At 65.2% G+C, this 18,909-nt stretch overlaps 2 protein-coding genes across 2 annotated transcripts in view; one reads left to right on the forward strand and one right to left on the reverse strand.

Annotated features, from left to right (window-relative positions):
* Window positions 1-15,766, forward strand: part of SRCIN1 (SRC kinase signaling inhibitor 1) — a gene marked incomplete at its 3' end in the record, with an annotated part of 46,632 nt that extends 30,866 nt beyond the window's left edge. Inside the window, exons 6-18 of the mRNA XM_082494791.1 lie at window positions 22-851; window positions 996-1,088; window positions 1,204-1,247; window positions 1,611-1,789; window positions 2,016-2,191; window positions 2,458-2,588; window positions 3,992-4,139; window positions 5,157-5,469; window positions 5,846-6,095; window positions 6,318-6,472; window positions 6,591-6,743; window positions 12,885-13,022; window positions 15,641-15,766. Of these exons, the coding sequence (XP_082350917.1) occupies window positions 22-851; window positions 996-1,088; window positions 1,204-1,247; window positions 1,611-1,789; window positions 2,016-2,191; window positions 2,458-2,588; window positions 3,992-4,139; window positions 5,157-5,469; window positions 5,846-6,095; window positions 6,318-6,472; window positions 6,591-6,743; window positions 12,885-13,022; window positions 15,641-15,766 (2,736 nt within the window). The remainder of the gene's footprint in view (window positions 1-21; window positions 852-995; window positions 1,089-1,203; window positions 1,248-1,610; window positions 1,790-2,015; window positions 2,192-2,457; window positions 2,589-3,991; window positions 4,140-5,156; window positions 5,470-5,845; window positions 6,096-6,317; window positions 6,473-6,590; window positions 6,744-12,884; window positions 13,023-15,640) is intronic.
* RPL19 (ribosomal protein L19) overlaps window positions 1-18,909 on the reverse strand; it is a 389,457-nt gene that overhangs the window by 355,127 nt on the left and 15,421 nt on the right. The window lies entirely within an intron of this gene.

Here is an 18,909-nt window from a genome sequence, read left to right on the forward strand (position 1 = left end):
CAACACCCCCTTTTTCCACAGAGGGAGATGGTGTACACCTCCAGGGAGTCATCTCCCACCCGCCGGCTCAACAACATGTCCCCGGCTTCCCACCTCGCCTCCGGCTCCCCTCCGCCGGTGCTCCAGTCCTCCTCCCCGTCCCGTTCCCGCATGTCCTACAGCGGGGGCCGCCCGCCCTCCTACGCCGGCAGCCCCGTCCATCACAGCGAGCGGCTCTCCAACCTGCCGCCCGCCCAGGGCGTCTCGCCCAGCCCCAGCGCCATCCTGGAACGCCGGGACGTGAAGCCGGACGAAGACCTGGCCGGGAAGAACGTGGTTTTGGTGAAGAACGAGGGGTTGTACGCCGATCCCTATGGCATGGTGCACGAGGGGCGGCTCAGCATCACCTCCACCCAGTCCCTGGCTGGCATGGGAGACCCTTTCGGCTATTCGGGGGGGCTGTACAAGCGGGGCTCCGTTCGCTCCCTCAGCACCTATTCGGCGGCCGCTCTGCAGACGGAGCTGGAGGACAGCCTCTACAAACCCAACGCCCCCATTTACGGCGACACGTACGGACCCGGCTTGGGGTTCCGCATGCCCCCCTCCTCCCCGCAGAAGATGGCCGACGGCCGGCTGGTGGACGTGCAGCCGGGGCAGAGCCCCCACAGCCCTTACTCGGGTCCCCCCAGCCGCTCCTCGCCCGTCCGTCAGTCCTTCCGCAAGGATTCCTGCTCCTCCGTCTTCATGGAGAGTCCCGTCAACAAGCCGCGCAACCCCAGCTCCTCCGGTCCTCCGGAGCTCTTTCCCGGCCCCGGTGATCGCCCGCTTTCGGGGTTCGGCTCCCCCGGACCGGCCAAGGACACGGAAACGAGGTGAGAAGGGAACGCTGACGTCCCTCCCGGGGGCTGCGGGGACCCGCTGGGTGGGCGGGCGCGGGGGAGACCGGGACAAGCCTTGGTGGCGTGCGCGGTGCCGGAGCCGGCTCCTCACCCGGCTCCTCTCCCTCCCCCTGGCAGGGAGCGGATGGAGGCGATGGAGAAGCAGATCGCCAGCCTGACGGGGCTGGTGCAGAGCGCGCTGCTCCGCGGCTCCGAGGCCGAGACCCCCAGGTAAGGAGTCCTTCCCCCCTCCCGGGGGCCGCCAGTGTCCCCTCTGCCCCCCCCCGAGCCCGTGGGGACGGAGGTGCCCGGTGCGCGCTCGCTCCCCTCCTCCCTTTCATTGCAGCGAGAAGACAGAAGCCACCAACGGTGGGACCCCCCCATCAGCGTGTAAGTGACTGGAGAGCCACCCCCTCCCCCCCAGCACCCCCTCGACCCACAGCACCCCCTCCCTCCCCAGCACCCCCTCCCTCTGCCCGCGGCTGCTGGGGAGCCCCATGGTGGCACAGGAGCGGGGGCTCTGCAGCCCCCCTACACATGCTGCCAACCAGCGGGACCCCCCCCCCCGTCCTGCGAAGGGACACCTCTGGGGTGACATCCCCTCGGAGCCAGCGGGGGGGGGTAGTGGGTGGCCCACCCGGACCGAAGCACGGGACGGGGGGGACGCCGAGGGTTTTCCCGGGAAAGCAGAGGAACTCCGGGCTGGGGTTCTTCATTCAGCCGCCTCTATTTGCCCCCCGTCCCCCCCCGCAGCGACCAGCCGCAGCGGCATGGGGACACCGGTGCCCGCGCCCCCGCCGCCCTCCGCCACCAGCACGCCGGCGGGGCAGCCCACTGCCATCACCCGCTTGCACATGCAGCTGCACCTCCACGACCTGCAGCAGAACGCCAGCGACCTCCGCAACCAGCTGCAGCAGCTCAAGAAGCTGCAGGTGGGTATCGGGGAGGGGGGATGTGGGGGTCTCCAACCCAGCCCAGCTCTTACTGGGGTGGCTCCAGCCCCGGAGGAGGAAAATCTTGCACAGGGCTGGGTGTGGGACGCTGAAGGGATCCCACCCCACGCCGAGCTCAGAGCTGTCCCCACGAGCGGCCACACCGTTCCCCACTGGGAGGCTCTTACCCACCCTGAAGCCCCCCCCCCCCTCCTCGTCCCCGCAGCTGCAGAACCAAGAGACGGTGAAGACGATGCTGCGGCGGACGGAGACGGAGATCAGCGTGCGGGTGACGGACACCATGCGCAAGCACGAGGACCCCCTGCAGCGCCAGCGCAGCTTGGTGGAAGAGGAGCGGCTCCGCTACCTCAACGAGGAGGAGCTCATCACACAGCAGCTCAAGTGAGCCGGGGCTGGCGGCAGCGATGGGCGCGTGAGCGGGGACGGGGGTCCTTTGCACGCTGACCTCCACGGGCCAGATCCTCCATGGGTGTAAAGCAGCGGCTCTGCGTGGTGCCCGGTCACATCCTTGACCGCCCGCCCAGCACGGAGGGGTCCCCAGCCCAGTTCTCCTCTGTCGTGCGGGGACCTGCCAGGCTGGTCCCCCCTGGGGCTCTGCAGCATCCCGGAGCAGCAGTGACACCCCTGTCCTGCCTCTGTGCTCACAGTGACCTGGAGAAGTCGGTGGAGAAGATCCAGAAGGATTTGGCCCACAACCACCGGCTCATCCCAGTGCAGGAGCTGGAGGAGAAGGCGGTGGTGCTCAAGCAGCTGGGGGAGACGCTGACAGACCTCAAGGGTGAGGAGGGGGCCGGGGCTGGGGCTGGGTGGCACGCGGAGCCTGCCTGCATCTCCCTGCTCCATCCTCATAGAATGGGTTGGGTGGGAAGGGACCTTGAAGGCCATCCAGTGCCACCCCCTGTCCTGGGCAGGGACACCTCCCCCCAGCCCAGGTCGCTCCCAGCCCCGTCCAACCCGGCCTTGACCACCTCCAGGGATGGGGCAGCCACAGCTCCTCGGGGTACCCTGTGCCAGGGGCTCACCACCCCCACAGGGAAGAATTTCTTCCTCATATCTCATCTCAATCTCCCCTCTTCCAGTTTGAAGCCATTCCCCCTCATCCCATCACTCCGTGCCCTTGTACAGAGTCCCTCCCCAGCTCTCCTGGAGCCCCTTTAGGCACTGGAAGGGGCTCTGAGGTCTCCCCGGAGCCTTCTCTTCTCCAGGCTGACCCCCCCACCTCTCCCAGCCCGTCCTCCCAGCAGAGGTGTCCTCATGTCCCCACGCGCGGGATGCCCCAGGTTGCCCGTTGCCTCTGAGTTTGCGCGTTTGCAGCTGCCGGTGTGTTCGCGGCGTTGCCAGGGCAGGTTCCCCCGCTGCCCCCCCTGCCTTGCCTGTGGCCTGCGGGCTCTGGGCTGCCGCAGGGGTGAGGGCTGCACTCCCCTCTCCTGCTGCCTGCCCCCGTTTGCTCTCCTTGCTGGCCACACTCAGGCCAGCGGACTTGCCCCGAACCCCCCCCGACAGCTCGGAGCTGCCACCTCCCCTTCTCCCACTGCACCTTATCCCCCCCCGTGAACGCTGCCCTTCATTTTGCCGCTCCTGCAGCCGCCTGTCCCCGGGCTGTCCCCATCCTGCCCTCCGCCAAGAGATGCTCCGCGCCACGATTCGAAGTGGCAGCGATTCTCCCTGCCAGAGCCGCTGGCAGGAGATAAGCGGTGATTTGGCAGCGGTTGCTGAGGTTGCGAGAAGAAGGGATGAGGGGGAAAAACCGTGGAGGGGGGGGGGGAACCGGGGCAGAGGAAGGTCCTGCAGCCTTTCCGTAACGTCAGGCTGGTGCTGAGATGCAGCCGGGATGGCGAGCGGGGCACCGGGCAGGGAGCCAGGAGCAACCTGCTCCGCATCAACCCCGGCCACCGAGTCCCCAGGGTCCACGGTACTGAGTCCCCCAGGGTGCTGGGTACCATGCCCCCAGCTCCGGACCAGCGTTTGGTGCCCGTGGATGCGGAGGGGGCACATTCAGGGGCTAAAACCGGTGCCTGTGGGTGGACAGGGGAGGGATGATGAACGTGGGATTCATCCCCCTCCGTCTGGCTGGTTGCCCTTGCCATGGGTATGATGGCCATGGTGGTTTTGGTGGGCATGGGGTCGCCTGGCACCTGGACCATGGTGACCCCCCTCTCCGCCCCATCCCTCCCATCCCAGCCCAGTTCCCCAGCCTGCAGAGCAAGATGCGGGTGGTGCTGCGGGTGGAGGTGGAAGCCGTCAAGTTCCTCAAGGAGGAGCCGAACCGCCTCGATGGTCTGCTCAAGCGCTGCAAGACGGTGACGGACACCCTCGCCCAGATCCGCAGGTGAGCCCCCAGCCCAGCCCTGACTGTCCCCCAAATAATCACATCTTCTGCCCCTTATGAGAACCTTGGAAGACACAGCCGGTCCCTTCGGTTGTCCCTGTGTCCCCCGTGTCTGTGCCGGTGTCCTTTCTGCATTACGGATGCGAATCCCAAGGGCTGTTGGAAAAAAAAAGGCTCATTTTTCTGCTAAGGGACTAAAAAATGCCCTGGGTCCTCTCCAGCGCATCTGTGGGAGCCCCTCTTTCTAAACCGACCTTGAAAAAAGCGCGGTGGTATAGAATCATAGAATGGTTTGGGTTGGAAGGGACCTTTAAAGGCCATCTAGTCCAACCCCTGCCATGGGCAGGGACATCTGCAGTGAGATCAGGATGCTCAGAGCCCCGCACAGCCCGACCTGAAATGTTTCCAGGGATGGATAGAAAGACAACCCTCGGCGTGAGCAGAAATCTCTTTCCTGAGGAGCAGAAAACCGTTTTGCTGGAAAAAAAAAAAAAAAAAAAAAAAATCCCGATCTAACGATCGCGGCAGGCTGAGCCCTCCTGCCTCTTCCCATTACGAGACCTTGGGGGATGGCGTACAGCTCGGCCGCGCTGCGGGAGGAGCCCCGGCTCGCCTCGGGCTCAGCGCTCGCCTGATTTTCTACGGAAATGAGTTTGTACGATCACGCAGCGTCTGAATCTGCCTACCTGTCATTCCCCGGCCCTAACAACTCCGGCGTCCGAAAGGCGATTTCAGCCCGATCTGACAGAGGGGCAGGATTCGGAGGGATCCCATTCCCTCCAAGCTTCATGGAAGCGGACAGTCGGGTAGAGGGGCTCGTTCGCGCGCTCCCCCGGGAGAGGCTGTAGCGTCAACTCCCAACCCCTTCACTAGACATCAGAGAACCTCAACCTTCAGCCACATAACGCGGAGTTGCAGGAGAGCCAGTTTTCTGTGGGGTGGCTTGGAGAGGGTGCAGTAACCCCCCCTCCCCGTGCCCCGCAGCCCCCCCAAGCGCCTTTGCTCTGTCCCCGGCAGGCAAGTGGACGAGGGCGTGTGGACCTCCCCCGGCAACCTCAGCCAGTCCCCCAAGAAGGTGGCCCCTGAGACAGACTTCGGCAAAGGGCTGGATTTGGAGATGCCCACCAGCCCCCCCGTCAGCCTCCACCACCTGACGGCGGTCACCGAGCCCCTGGGCATGCCCAGCTTTGGGCACAGCCCCCCCCAAACCCAGACCCACCCCTCCAAGAGCAATAACCCTTCCCGAGCTCCGGAGATGGTACCCGCCAAGACCCAGACGGGTCCGGAGACCCCCAGCAAGAAGAGCGCGGACAAAGCCGTATCCGTGGAGGTGAGAGCCAGCGGTGGGGTTCCTCAACTTGGGGGGGGGGGGTGTCTTCTAGAGGATCCATCCCTACGTCTCCCAGCTGCTACTGGGAACAGGAACCGGGTCCATCCCCCTCCTCGCTGGGTTTGTAGCCCGTGGGGTGTTGGGAGGGGTGGGCAGCCCCGGGTGATGCTGGCAGCCTCGGGAGCACCCCCAGTTGCACGTCGGGGGGTGCACAGCTTGGGGAAGGGGCAGTGCTGCGTCACCCCCCCTGCTCCTCCGGGGCTCGGCAGCAGGTTGGGGGGTGGCAGCAGTGCTGTGGGTCACGTCCCCCCTGCAAGGGCAGGAGGAGGTGCGGTGTGGCCGGGGGGGTGCAGCGGGCTCTGCCTGCCGTCCGCAGGCTGCCGAGCGGGACTGGGAGGAGAAGCGGGCAGCGCTGACCCAGTACAGCGCCAAGGACATCAACCGCCTGCTGGAGGAGACGCAAGCCGAGCTGATGAAGGCCATCCCCGACCTGGAGTTCGCCGCCAAGCACAAGCAGGGCACGGGCAGCGGCAGCGCCGCCTCCACGCCAGAGCACAAACCCTCCAAACCGCAGCACGCGCCGAAGTCGGGGGGGAAGGGGGACCCCAACGGCCGCCGGGGCTCAGGTACGGCGTGGGGAGGGCAGGGGTCCACCTCTGGATGTTGGGGCTGGGGGAAGGGGGGGTCCTGCCCCTGCGCCTGCCCTGCCGTCCCCGGCGGCTCTCCCGGGGCTGAGCGATGCTGCCCCAAAGGGAGGTTTGTGCCCGGGGAGGCGGCGGGAGAGCGTCGGGGGTCGTATTAGAGGGGCAGAGAAATTCTCGTGCCCTCACAGCGTCGTTTGTGTCCAGACGAACTGACGGTGCCGCGGTACCGGACCGAGAAACCCTCCAAATCGCCACCGCCCCCACCTCCGCGCCGCAGTTTCCCCTCGTCCCACGGGCTGACCACAACCCGCAGCGGCGAAGTCATCGTCACCAGCAAGAAGGAGCCCGGTTTCATGAAGGTAGGGAGCGGGGCCACGGGGTGGCTGCTGGGCTGGACTGAGCGGGGCACCGCCGGCAAGCCCAGCGCCGGCTCCCGGTGCCCCCCACCCCTCACCACCCTCCCCCCCCCCCATGCAGAAGGCCGAGTCGGAGGAGCTGGAGACCCAGAAGCCCCAGGTGAAGCTGAGACGGACGGTGTCGGAGGTGGTCCGGCCCGCCTCCACCCCTCCCATCATCGCCTCTGCCATCAAAGACGACGACGACGAGGACCGCATCATCGCGGAGCTGGAGGTGAGCGCGGGAGGGGCTGCGGGATGCCCCAGCTTACCCGCACCCGAGGCGATGCCCACCCTGCCCTGTCCGCTCACATGCGGCTGCTCCCAGCATCTACGGGGAACACCTCGGGATCAGGTCCCGAGAACGACATCCCGAGCATCGGCACGGCAGTGGGCTTCCCCCTCCTCGCCTGTCTGCCGGCAGGAGCACGGTGCCGCGGGGGTGGGCAGCACGGAGCGGTTGCACCCTGCCAGACCCCTCGCCGGGTCCGGGTGCTGCGTGCATGGTTCACCGTCTCTCTTCAGCACTTCCACCCTGTCTTGGGCTTTAAGCCAAACTCATTTGGTTTTTAACGCTGCGCAGCTTCAGCTGGAGGTTTGTCGGGGTTTGTGCAGAGGGCACCTCGCAGAGATCCCACCCAAGACGCCGTCCCGAGGCTCTGAAACCCCTCCAAGCTGGCTGTACCCCATGCCCTCCCCTGTTTGCTGCCGTCAAGATGCCCCGGTGGGTTGTGGATAGTTTTTCCCACTGGTTTTCCCCCAGGAGGCAGGGGGACCGGCGATGCTGCAGGCAGAGGGATGGAGATGCTGCAGGCAGGGGCACCCATGGTGCTGCAGGCAGGGGGTTGGTGATGCTGCAGGCAGAGGGATGGAGATGCTGCAGGCAGAGGGATGGAGATGCTGCAGGCAGGGGGTTGGTGATGCTGCAGGCAGAGGGACGGAGATGCTGCAGGCAGGGGGATTGGTGATGCTGCAGGCAGGGGGATTGGTGATGCTGCGGGCAGGGGACCGGCGATGCTGCCGGCAGCAGAGGGACGGAGACGCCTCCATGGCCGATGGGAACAGCCGATGTTTTGCTCTCTGCCAACGGTTGCCCAACCCTGGTCCTGGCTGACCCTGGCAAGCATCCCTGCAGGCACGGGCTGCGTCGTCGTTGCCTCCAAGCCTCCCTCCTCCAACCCCCCGTGTTTGACTCCCCAGGTGTTTCAGAGAAGCTCTGCCTCCCCTTTCCTTCCCAAGCTCCGTTACGATCCGCTCGCGGCTGCCGTCTCCCCTGGGCACGCAGACTTGTGGCCCAACGGAGCCTCCGGTGCAGCCGAAGGATGGAAGGTAACAGCTCGCTCCGAGCGACGATCCCTTCTCCTGCTGACGGGCTGCACTTTAACCACCTCCTTTCCCACCTCTTTTCGACTCACTTCTGCTTCTTTCTCTGATTTAACAAACTAATGGCTTCTCTCCACTCCCGCGCTCACCGCCACTGCGTGTACGGCACTGACACGGCACAGGACCCACCACTAACCCACGCGACAGCAGCACGGGGCTGCGGCAGCTCCCGCGAGGGCCAGATCCCGCAGCCCCGCGGGTGGGAGGAAGGAAAGAAGGGGTCACCCCAGCACCGGCACCGGGCAGGGCACGGGGAGGGCTCGCCGCTCTCACGCCGCAGGGAGGGCGTCGCTTGGAAGGGGACGGCGGCGGGCGATGCATGTCGTGCCCTGCGCGGGGAGACGCCGCTCCACGTGCATGACGCGGGCGGAAGGTGAAGGGCTGGACCGGAGGACGGTGGCTGCTGGGACCCGCTTGGGTTTGGCCCCGTCGCCCCTCCCCGGCTGCTGAGCAGGCACAGCCCGGGCTCTTTCCCGGCTCTCCTGCCCTCCATCCTGCCCTGAGCTCCAGCGCGGAGGGAGGAGGAGGAGGAAAGGACGGTGCTCGGAGGGCGGATGGGACGGAGCAGGGGATGCCTGGGGTGGGGGAGCAACGGGGCAGGGAGCAGGACCGAGGGTGCCGCTGAGCCCCTCCTCGGAAAGCATCGAGTGAGGGGGGCTCTGCCTCACCCAGGGCAGCTCAGCTGCCGGGGGGGGGGGGGGTCTGGGGACGTTGCGGGGGTCCCGCTGGGTCCCTCCCCCCTCCTGGGAGACCCAGCACCAGGGCTGAATCAAGCCCGGCTGCCCCAGAGCAGCATCTCCTGTCCCCAAGGCAGGGACCCCTCTCCCCAGGGCTCAGATGGGTCCAGCTCTGGACCCGGAGCTCCGTAGCCATCCCAGCACTCCCGTCCCCTTCCCTCTCTGCCCCGGCTGCTCCTCAGCCCCCCAGGGCTGGGGCACGAGTGAGACGTGCCGAGTCAGGGCGCGCGTCCCCACTGCCCATCCTGTGCCCCCCCCAGCAGCGTGGTGGAACCACCGTATGGCCACGCTCTGCCGCGAGGCCACGGCGCCGGCCGCACGCAGAGCCCCCGGCCAGGGCAGGGCTCAGGTGTGGGGCAGAAACCCCATGGCTGCAGATGCAGGAGGGCAAATCTTCTGCCAGAGCATCTCTCCAGCTCGCCTTCCCTCCCCTCCGCGGAGCGCAGGGCCGGCTCAGCTCCCCCGGGCATGGCACGGCTCGTTGCATCTCCCCTGGGACAGGAGCAGAGCGGTGGGGGAGGAAGGACAGCATTTTCTAGGTGACTTCTTGCTGCTCGGGGTTTTAAAGGTCTGGTTCAGCCTTGGCAGCTCGTTTGCGGTGGCTCGTCCCCTGCCGCCAGCTCTGCTGGGAGCAGCGGTGTCCTGCGGGGCCGAGAAGCCCGCGAGGACTGAGCTCTGCCCTCACACCAGTGCCTTCCCAGTTTATACCAGCATGGGAGAAATCCGGCAGTCGGGTTTCCGAAGGCATTCGGGAAGTGCAGCAACACCGACTCATTTTTACTAAAGACTCCAGGCGAGTTATCGCCAAAATCTCCCAGACCCGGGTTGCCGTAAGCACAGTCGAAGAGCAGTCCCTGCCCGCGCTGCGGGTACCGACGGGACGTCAGGGCTGGGCAGGAGGGAGCCGAGCATCTCCCTTCCTGGCCCGACACCTCCCTGCGGCGCTCATGGTGCCCGGAGGCACCAGCAAAGGGGGACCCGAGTGGTGCGTGTGGACACGTAGTGCTCCCCGGCAGCTCCCCGCTTCCTCCCGCCGCTCTCCCCCGGCTCTTAATCTGTCTGAATTCTCTACCTAGGAGCCGCCGGCCCTGGCAGCCCCGGGGAGCAGGGCTTTCTCCCTCCCGCAGATTGTACTCACCGAGTGGGTGTCCGAACCGCCGTCCCCCGAAGCCGAACCGGAGGTGTGGGTGGAAAGGGGCTGCTCGGAGCACGGGGACCCGGCCGGCCGTGGAGGAGCAGGAGGGGAGCTTACAGCCGAGGGGGGAAAGAAATGCCGCGTGTCTCCAGGCAGCTCCAAAAAGTCTCCGTCCGCACCGGGGTACCCTCCAGCCCCGCAGCCCCCCAGCCCCCCGTCTTGGGGCCATGGCCACGCAGCAGGAGAGACTTGGAGGTCCCCTCTAGCAGCCGGCAAGGCCCCGTCTTTCTCAAAGCACAAAGCGAGCCGCCCCACGGGGGGAGAAGGAGGGGGCGCTGCTCTGAACGCTGCCGGCAGGCAAGAAGGCAGCAGCAGGTCTTCTCACCGAGGTCCCTCGGCTGCGCGGCATCCTTGTCCCCGGGGGGAAACCGCAGCTCCCGGTGGTGGGGAGGCAGCTCTCCCCTCCGCCAGCGCCGTGCCGGGGCTTGCCGGTGATGGGGACCCCCGAGGAGGAGCCAGGGAGAGCGTGTCTCCTCCTGGAGACTCCGCCGGGGCTTGCAAACAAGTGCGGAGGGGGGACAGCTCGCCAGCCCCGGCTCCCCCAGTGCCAAATCCCAGGTCTTTCCCGGGCAGGGATCCAGCCCCGCAGGGAAGCGGACAGTCCCGGGCTGAGCATCCCCGCGAGCGGGTCGCTGCTTTCTCAAGGCCGAGCCGTTGTATGGCATCGCCGGGACGGGATGGCGCATCTCTGGCCGCCGGGGGCAAAGGTGGTGCGGAGGACGCCGGGGCCGGGGGGAAGGCGGCGGAGGGGCTCTGCAAAGGGCAGTTGTCCCCTCGCCACTCCATGACGCCGCGCAGCAAGGAGATTTATGAAGGCACCTACCAGAGACTGGATAGCCTGGAAGAAACCATCCGTGAGCTGGAGATAACCATCAGTGAGATCAGCAGCCATCCCTCGGTTGAGTTCGTATTCCCTAAAGAACTACCAGGGCAAGAGGGATCCAGGGATGCCGGCGAGAAGACCGGGGAAGGTCTGCAGGATGTCGAACACAGTAGCTGTGACGATGGGACTGTCCTGGACCTCAGTCGGGCCAAAGATGATGCTTCCGAGAGCCCATCTCCAAGCAAGACCAAGCCACCTCTGCTTCCCAAGCCGCAGCTCCCCCTCGACACTCCGCAGGTTTATTTTCTCTTATCCCTCTCGCTGTGCTCTGCCCCGGACTCACTCTGATGTCTCTCTTCCTCCACCTCTACCTGCTCCCTCTCTGTGACTCTTCCTCCAAGGCAGAGCCGAGGTGGAAAACGAATCTCCTTTTCTCCCCGTCGCTTGGACGGGGGTTTGGGAAGCGCAGGCAGCAGAGGCGGCAGCGTAAAGGCAGGCGGTGCCCGGCGGTGCCGCCGTCTGCCCCTCGCCGGAGCCGCCCGGTGCCCATCCCTTGCTGCGCACTAGCGCCGAATTAGACCCTGGCTAAGCTGGTGTCTTCTGCCCCGGCAGGTTTTGGGGCTGAGCACGCTGCTCGGTGGGTCGCGGGACCGGTGACGAGCATCCCGCGGGGCCGGCGAGGGCTGGGTGTGCTGGGCGAGGTGGCGGCGGCGGCGCTCCTCACTTTGCCATTTGGCATAAGCACTTTCCTAACGAACTGCAGTTTGAGCGTGGCTGCAAAGCAGCAGCTGTTTTTCCTAATTAAATCACAGCGCGGGCTCCCCGAAGCCATCCAAATTGGTTTCTGCTGGAATCTGCGGCAGCTGAATAACTGGGAAAAGAGGGGGGAAAAATGCCCTCAGCCGCTCCGACGTCAGCCTGCTCCTTTATTAACAGTCAGCACTGGGGAATAAATCTCCTTTTTCATTTGCAGCAATTACCTCAGCCCCGGCTCTCGGCGACGCCGCGGCCCCGTTGCGGTGCTCTCGCTGGGTGAATGGGCCATCAAGTGGGTGTAGCTGCCGTTTCTCCTGTTGTCGGCTCCCGCTGCACCGCCGGAGCCCGGCCAACGAGGAGCGGAGCTGCGGGGTGGATTTGTGGCTGCGGCCGGCACGTGTGCGGGGGACGCACCAAAGCAAAACTCAGGGTTGGACCGGGAGAGGCTGCGCGGCCGGCACCGGCTTAGTCGGTCCCGAAAGCGGAGCGGGAGAGGGAAGGTCTCGTGCCACCTTTCAAGGATGCTGCGAGTCGGTTGCGAAGGCTGAGACGCGGCGCCCGGGATGCCGAGGCGCGGGGGAAGGTGCGGTGCAGGCAGGGACTGGGTTTCCTTGTGCTGTGGGGTATGGGGGTCCCCGTGTCCATTCTATGGGACCATCGCAGGGCAGGACAGGCAGCGCAGAGAGCTGTGCCTGCACCGGTTAACTAACCCGGCCCCGCTGCGGTAACCTGTTGCCCCTCTCCCGTCGGAGGTGCAACCTGCGCATCGCCGGGGCAGCATCGGCGCCGCCGGTTTTGCTGCCCGCAGCGGCCGCTCCAGAGCCGGCACGGGGCAGGCAGGCAGGAGGCAGCGGGGGAGGCAGGGAGAGGATCTGGGGTGCCCCAGGCGGAGGGGGACGGACATGCGTGATGAGCCCACAGTGTGTGGCACTGCCCGGGCTCCGGTGTGGGCACCGCTTTAGGGACCCGCAGCGCCAGGGGACGCGTGCGCAGGTACCGCTTCCCTCGCTGCCGCTCTTGCAAGTCTTCCGCATTTCCATCCGCGCACAGATAGTTGATAAAAACCTCTGTTTTCCCACTGCCGCCGTTTCCACCTGGAATCTGCTTCTGCCTGCCGTCGCCTCTTTTCCTTTCTCTCGGCTGTGCCCCCCCCCCGCCCCGGTGGGGATGCTCTCCCCCCGCCCTCACTCTCCCGGTGTTTGCCGTGTCTGCCCCTGAACTCCCCGATTCCGTTGCGGTGGTGGCGGTCGGTAAGTCCTGGCTGCTTTCTGAGCTCGCCAAAGTCCTTTGGCACACGGAGCCGGTGACCTCGTCCTCGCCCGGGTTTGCCGCCGTGGGCCGGCGCGGTGGTGCCGCAGGGGTTCGGCACAGCTCCAGGCATCCCATGCCCGGCGCTGGCAGTGCCCGGCTGCCGAGGATGCCGGTGTGGGCTTTCACCTGCCGCTTTTAACCCCCTTTTCCCTAAATTCTCCCTCCCGACAGAGCGGTGGCGTTTCCATCCCGGCCATGAAGGTGGTGAACCCGGCGTCCCGGCTGAAGCAGAGCCAGCAGGGCAGCCCCGACAAAAGCAAGCACATAAAGCAGCGCATGGAGTACATGCGGATCCAGGGCCAGCAGCAGGTAGCCCATCTCTAGCACCGGCCCGGCCGGCTCTCCCGGCAGCGGAGCCAAGCCGCAGGCTGGCCGCGGCCACGGCGTCTCCCTCGCTGCCTCGTGTACGGGACGAGGGTGCGGGCGCTGGGCGGGGGGGCAGAGGGGACCCTGTGGGTGCTGCTTGCGGGGACTGGGCGCTCTCCGCGTCTCCCTTCGCCTCGGCTGAGCCCGGTGGGGGTGGGCGCGCGGGGACACGGCTGTTGGGGTGCAGGAGGGGTTCTCTCCCCCATCCGTGCTTGGTGCGGTGGTTTCCATAGCTGGTTGCTGGGGACGGGGACGTGGCGTTGTGCTGAGACCAGCAAACTCGTTACAAGCGTGGTGGGAGGCTGAAGCCGGAGTCGTTTGTCTCCCGGCGCCGTGTGCCACCGCTGCTCTGCCGGACAGGGCTGAGCCCCGGCGCTGGTCCCCTCGCCCACAGGGACCCTGAGATCTCCTTGCAGAACGTTTTGGCCGCGGAGATGAGCGCTGCAGAGCCGCGTGCCGGGCACAGGGGCTCCGAGGGGCTTCGCTTACCCGGGGCTGGGGCTGCCCGACCCGTCCCGGGGGGATTTTGGAGAGCCAGGAGCCTCCGTGCAGCATGACGCCGTGTCCGCAGAAGCAGCTCATCCCGGGACGGGATGGGGGGGTGTCTCGGGAGGGGTGATGGTCCCGGGGCACCCGGCAGCGTGGGGAGAGGGTGGGGGGGCCACAGCAGCTGGAAATGGAGCGCTTTGGGATGGGATGGTGTGTTGTGTCCCCCCCCCCCCCCCCAGCCCACCACCCAGCCCTCTCCCATCCCCGGGGAGCGCTCCTGCCGCGGGCGGTGGGGCTCAATCCCCTCTCTTCTCGCTCGCACCCCCGTGCTGGCGGTGGCTCTCCAGCTTGCCCGGGCCACAGGCAAGGTAGCCACAGCCAGTTTGCTGCCCTCCAACCCCCCCCCCCCCGCCTCTCCTCTCCCCCCTCCCAGCCCTCCCCCCGCGGTGGGCAGCGGGTTCACCCCATCCTCTCCTCCCTGCGCTGTGTCTCACTGCCCTTCCCCGGGCCTGGCGGTGACAAACCGCCCAATAAACCCAATTTCGCTCATTCCGTTGGATCCACAAACCCTGTGGGATAAACCGAAGGTTTTTTCCCCACCTGCCTGGAGCTGGGTTCGGGGGGAAGGGGGAAAACTCATGCCATGTGGGCAAATGCCGCATGAGCGAAATGGGCACCTCGTTCCTCCGCCGGCTCTGGCGAGAGGGCTCAGCCCCCCCCTGGTCCCCCCCCCCTCGGCTGCTCCAGCCCTGAGTCGGAGCCACGCAGGCACTGGGGTTTGTGCCCGCAGTTGAGATGGTCCCTGAGCAGGGTCCGTCCTCCAGGGGGGGGTCTCCCTGCCAGCCCCCCCCCTCCCCCCAGCATACGTGGGTGCAGTGGGTTTTCACACCCCCGCAGCATCAGGGAGGGACGGGGGGGATTCCCTCTGCCCCCCCCTCCAGGACTGGGGAGCGGAGAAACGCTGGCCAAAAGGGCTGTGCCGGGAGCCCCGAGGGGCTGGGAAGCATCTCCTGGCCTCAGGCGCCCCGAGGAGGCCACCAAGTCCCCTTCCCTGGTGGCCACCCACCAGTGCGGTCCAATGTCACCGTGCTCCCTGTGTCTCCCGGCTCAGAGCATCCCACGGCAGCACCGGTCACCCTGTGCCTCGCACCCACTGGTGCCCTCGCTGGCATGGCCGCACCGCGAGTTTTCCACGGCGCTTTTGTCCTCGCTGCCCTCCCCGTGCAGGATTTGGCCATCCCCCCCTTCCCCCCCCCCCCATGCCCGGCAGCCCACCCCCCTGCGGTGGGGCCAAGAGGGGGAAACTGGAGGAGCCCTCTCTCTCCCCATTCCAGGAGGGTTTGTGAGCATCCTTCCTTCCCGGCACCCCGCCGGCTCCCTTCGGATCAGCTTTTGCACGAGTAGGGTTGGGGTCACGGCACTGCTGGTGGTGTCCACATCGGCGCGGTGGGCGCAAAGGGGACCGGGGGGGGAGGTCACCGTCACCTCTCGGAGGAGCCGGGGCTGGCGTGGGGCTGCCGAGGCTCTGCCCCCTTGGGCTGACGGGCACCTCGGCGGCAGCCCCGGTGCCGGCCGGCGGAGCCGGGCGCTGTGCGTGCACGCCCGGTCTAACGCTGCCCTTCTTGTCCCCCTCCCGCCTTTCTCCCCTCTCCCCTCCGCCCGCCCGCCTCTGTGTCTTTGCCTGTCTGTCCGTGTGTCTGTCCGGCTGTCTGTCCGTCCCGCTCGCTCTCTCTCTCTCGTCTCTCTCCTCCTCCTCCTCCTCCTCCTCCTCCTCCTCCTCTCGGGGACGTCCCCTTCCCGTCCAGTAACGCGTGGGACCAGCTCATCTCGTGCTCTGTTTGTGGTGGACCTTTTCCAGCTGCTTGACCTCAGGCCTAACTCAATGCTGCTTCTGAACAAACTCCTCTTTGGTTCTTGGTTGTGGTTGTTTGGTTGTTTGGTTTTTTTTTTCCTCTCCTATTTTTTTTTCCCCCCCGTTTTCCTTTCTTTTCGTCTTTTTTTAAAGAAACTGTTTGACTTTCCTCCCCTTTCTCCTCCTCCTCCTCCTCCTTGAATCTTGCTTTTCTTTCTAGGCCGCTAGACCATCTAAAGAGGCTAGTGAGACTTCCCCCGCGGTCTCAGAAAAACCCGCATCTGGCAGAACATCCATCCCCGTATTGACTTCCTTTGGGGCAAGGAACTCCTCCATCTCATTCTGAGCATCCTTGCCAGCTCCGCCCAACCGCTCTCCTGCTCCCGGGGCCGGGCTTCTCTCTTCCTTGGGCTCCTCTTCCCCGGGACTTGGCTTCTTGAGGCACCTGGAGGGATCGCCACCCGTCCCTCTCTTGCTGTATTTTTTTCTTTTTATTTATTTTTTTTTTCAAATGTCTCGCTCCAATGTGGCCGACCTCGTGTCTCGCCTCCGCTCCGCCACGGCCCGACTTCTGTCTCCCATCTCGCTCCGCAATGGCCAACCAGCCACTTTCTCTCTCTCTCTCTCTCTCTCTCTTCCCCCTTTTCCTTTTCCTTTCCATTTCGGTTCGTTTGGGTTGCTGTCGGTTTGGTTTTTCTCCCCCCCCTCCCCTCCCCCCCTGCCGTTTTCTGTTTATTTAAGAGCTCTCAGAGCTTCACTCCACCACTCTCACCAGCTTCACGCGAGGAGGACGCCGGGCAGCGCCCGACCCCGCTGCTGCCCACGCGGGCGGCGCCCGTCCCACCGCGGAAAGGTGGGAAACAGCGGCTGCCGAAGAAGCCCCCGACACCCCCCGACCCACGCGCTCGACCCCCACCACCGCCGCCGAGCCCCCCGCCGGCCGCACCGCCCGCAGGAGAGGATGCTCGGCGCCCCGGCCAGGTCCCGGCGGTGGGTGGCGGGCGGCACCGCGGCCGGGCTGCCTCCTTCGCTGGCCGAGGGCTCGGGGCCGTCCCGAGGGGGTGTCACGGCCACCGGCCGCCCGCCGCCCGCCAGCACCGGCTCTCCCCGGGGTCGGGGACCGGTGCGAGGGGTGGGGAGGAGGGAGGCAGGAGAGGCGGTGCGGGGTGCCCGGGTGTGCCGAGGATGTAAAATTGGGGGGGGGGGAGGTGGAAAAGGGTCGAGTCGGGGCTGCCCCCCCCCCCCCGTTCGGGTGGGAACGTAGCACTTTAAAGGGTGGCCCGGGGGCCGGGGCAGAGGGATGCTGTGATGCTCACGGGGGGGCTCCCACCGCACGGGGACGCCCCGCCAGACCTCTGTCCCCATCCCCAGCGCCCAACGCTCTTGGGGACGAGCAGGCAGGAGGGGTCCCCGCAGCCCCCCGCCGCGGCAGAGGTGCCGGATGGGGACCCCGCGCCACGGCCGGTGTCCCCGCGGTCCGTCCCCGGGGGGAGCAGCCCCGGTCCTGCCGAGCCTGGGGGACCCCGGTGGGTCCCCGGGGTGCGTGGCCGGGTGATGCTTGCCCCGTGGCCACCGCCCGTTAGCGCAGCCGGGTGTGCGTGTGCGTGCGTGTGCGTGCGTGTGCGTGTGCGCTGCGTGTGCCGGTACCCACCGCTGCCGCCAGCGCAGCCCAGCCGCAGTGCAACACGAGATCGAATCACTCCTTTTCGTTGGCTAGTTCGTCCTTGGGTTGGTTTTATTATTTTTATTATTTTTATTTTTTTTCTTCTTTTCTCCCCTGCCCCCCCCCCCCTTTCTCTTTTTTTGTATATCAGTCATTTTTGTACAGAAGAACGAGCCTTTTTTGAATAACAAAGAGAAAGAAAACAAACAAAAAAAAAAAACCACAAAAAAAAAAAAATCATGATGCAATTTCTTTGGATTGCAAAAAGCAACTCTTTACATTTAAGTGAAGTGTCTTAACATTTTATATTGTTTTAAAAAATATATTTACATATTATATATATATAATATACGTAATATAAATATATATATATAAATATTTAAAAAGAAAAGAAAAGAAATAAATCTCTCCACGTCTGGTATATATTAGGGGGTGGATTTGCCCCCCAGGTTAGGCTGTAGCTCCTCCTGATTTGGAGGGGGTCGGGGCCTCGCGCTGGACACCCTCCGGCTGAGCTCCCCCCCCCCGTCCCTCGCTGGAGCCGGGGCTGGAAGGGGGCTGGGTTCCCCCCCCCCCCCCCCGCCCCTCCCCCCCGCAGCACCCCCCTCCCAGCAGCAATAGCAGTCACTTGATGCGTTTTTTAAGTTAAATTTTTTTAATTATTATTTTTCTTGGTACCAAAGTGAAACACTGTAGCAAAGCCGCAGCTTCTTATGGCCGGGATGGGGGGGGGGGGGGATCCCCCCTACCCCCCCCCCATCCCCGTCCACCCCCCTCTACCCCCCCCCTCCCCCCCCCCCCCCAGACCCACTCCCGCCAGGGCTGGACGTGCCACCCTCCGTCCCCACACCACCCGTGGGGGGGACCCCGCTGTCACCTCGCTGTCCTGGGGGGGGGGAGGGGTAGAGGGGGATGGTGACAAGTGCCACCGACTCCCCTCCCCGCCCCCCCCCCCAGGGACACAGACATGCAGGTCCAAAGGTGTCGGGGGGGGGGGGGGGGGGGGCTGTAGTTAGTGCAGCCCCATCCCCGTAGCACCCACGGGGGGTCCCGGGACACCCACCCCGCTGGGAGCAAGCTCTGGTGGGGGGGGTGGGGGTGGGGGTCCTATTCGTTTTGCTGCACCCCAGCTTTGCCGTGGGTGCTGGGAACACCCCCCCCCACCCCATGCATCACCGCTGCGGGACCCCCACCTCCAGAGCAGGAGGGTGGCACTGGGTGATGGGGGGGGGGGGGGCACGGCGGTGGGTGATGGGGTGCACAGGGCTCGGTACGGGGGTGCACGGCGCTGGTTTGCACCTATTTCTTCCCTCCCCCCCCCCCTCGCCCCCCCCCCCGCTGCCCATCAGGCTGGTTTCTCCGTGAGCGTGTGTCTCTGCGTGCGTGTGCGTCTGTCCTTTCACGGCATCGTGCAAACCGTCCGCGAGCACCCGCCTCGGTGCCTGCGCCTGAAGCGAGAGGACGAAATAAATAAATAAATAAAAATTAAAAAAAAGAAAAAAAAGAAAAAAAAAAGAAAACAAAAAACAAATACACCAACCTTAAGTCTGGTTGAAACCGGAAAAACATAAAAAGGACAAAAAAAAAAAAAAAAAAAGAAAATGTTGTAAAAATGATCCAAAAAAAAAAAAAAAAAGGCAAAACAAAACAAAACAAAACAAAAAAAAAAAGCGCTGCCTGCATCGTGCATGTGTCGGAGGCGCCCGCTGCATGCGCACCCCGCTTTACTCGTCTGGATGTTGTTTAAAAAAGGCTACGACTTTTAAAAGGACAAAAAAAAAAAAAAAAAAAAAAGAGAAAAAAAAAAAAAATTTCCTGATACTCTT

The sequence above is a fragment of the Vanellus vanellus genome (genome assembly GCF_965231255.1).
Source record: "Vanellus vanellus genome assembly, chromosome: 24".
Lineage (NCBI taxonomy): Eukaryota > Metazoa > Chordata > Aves > Charadriiformes > Charadriidae > Vanellus > Vanellus vanellus.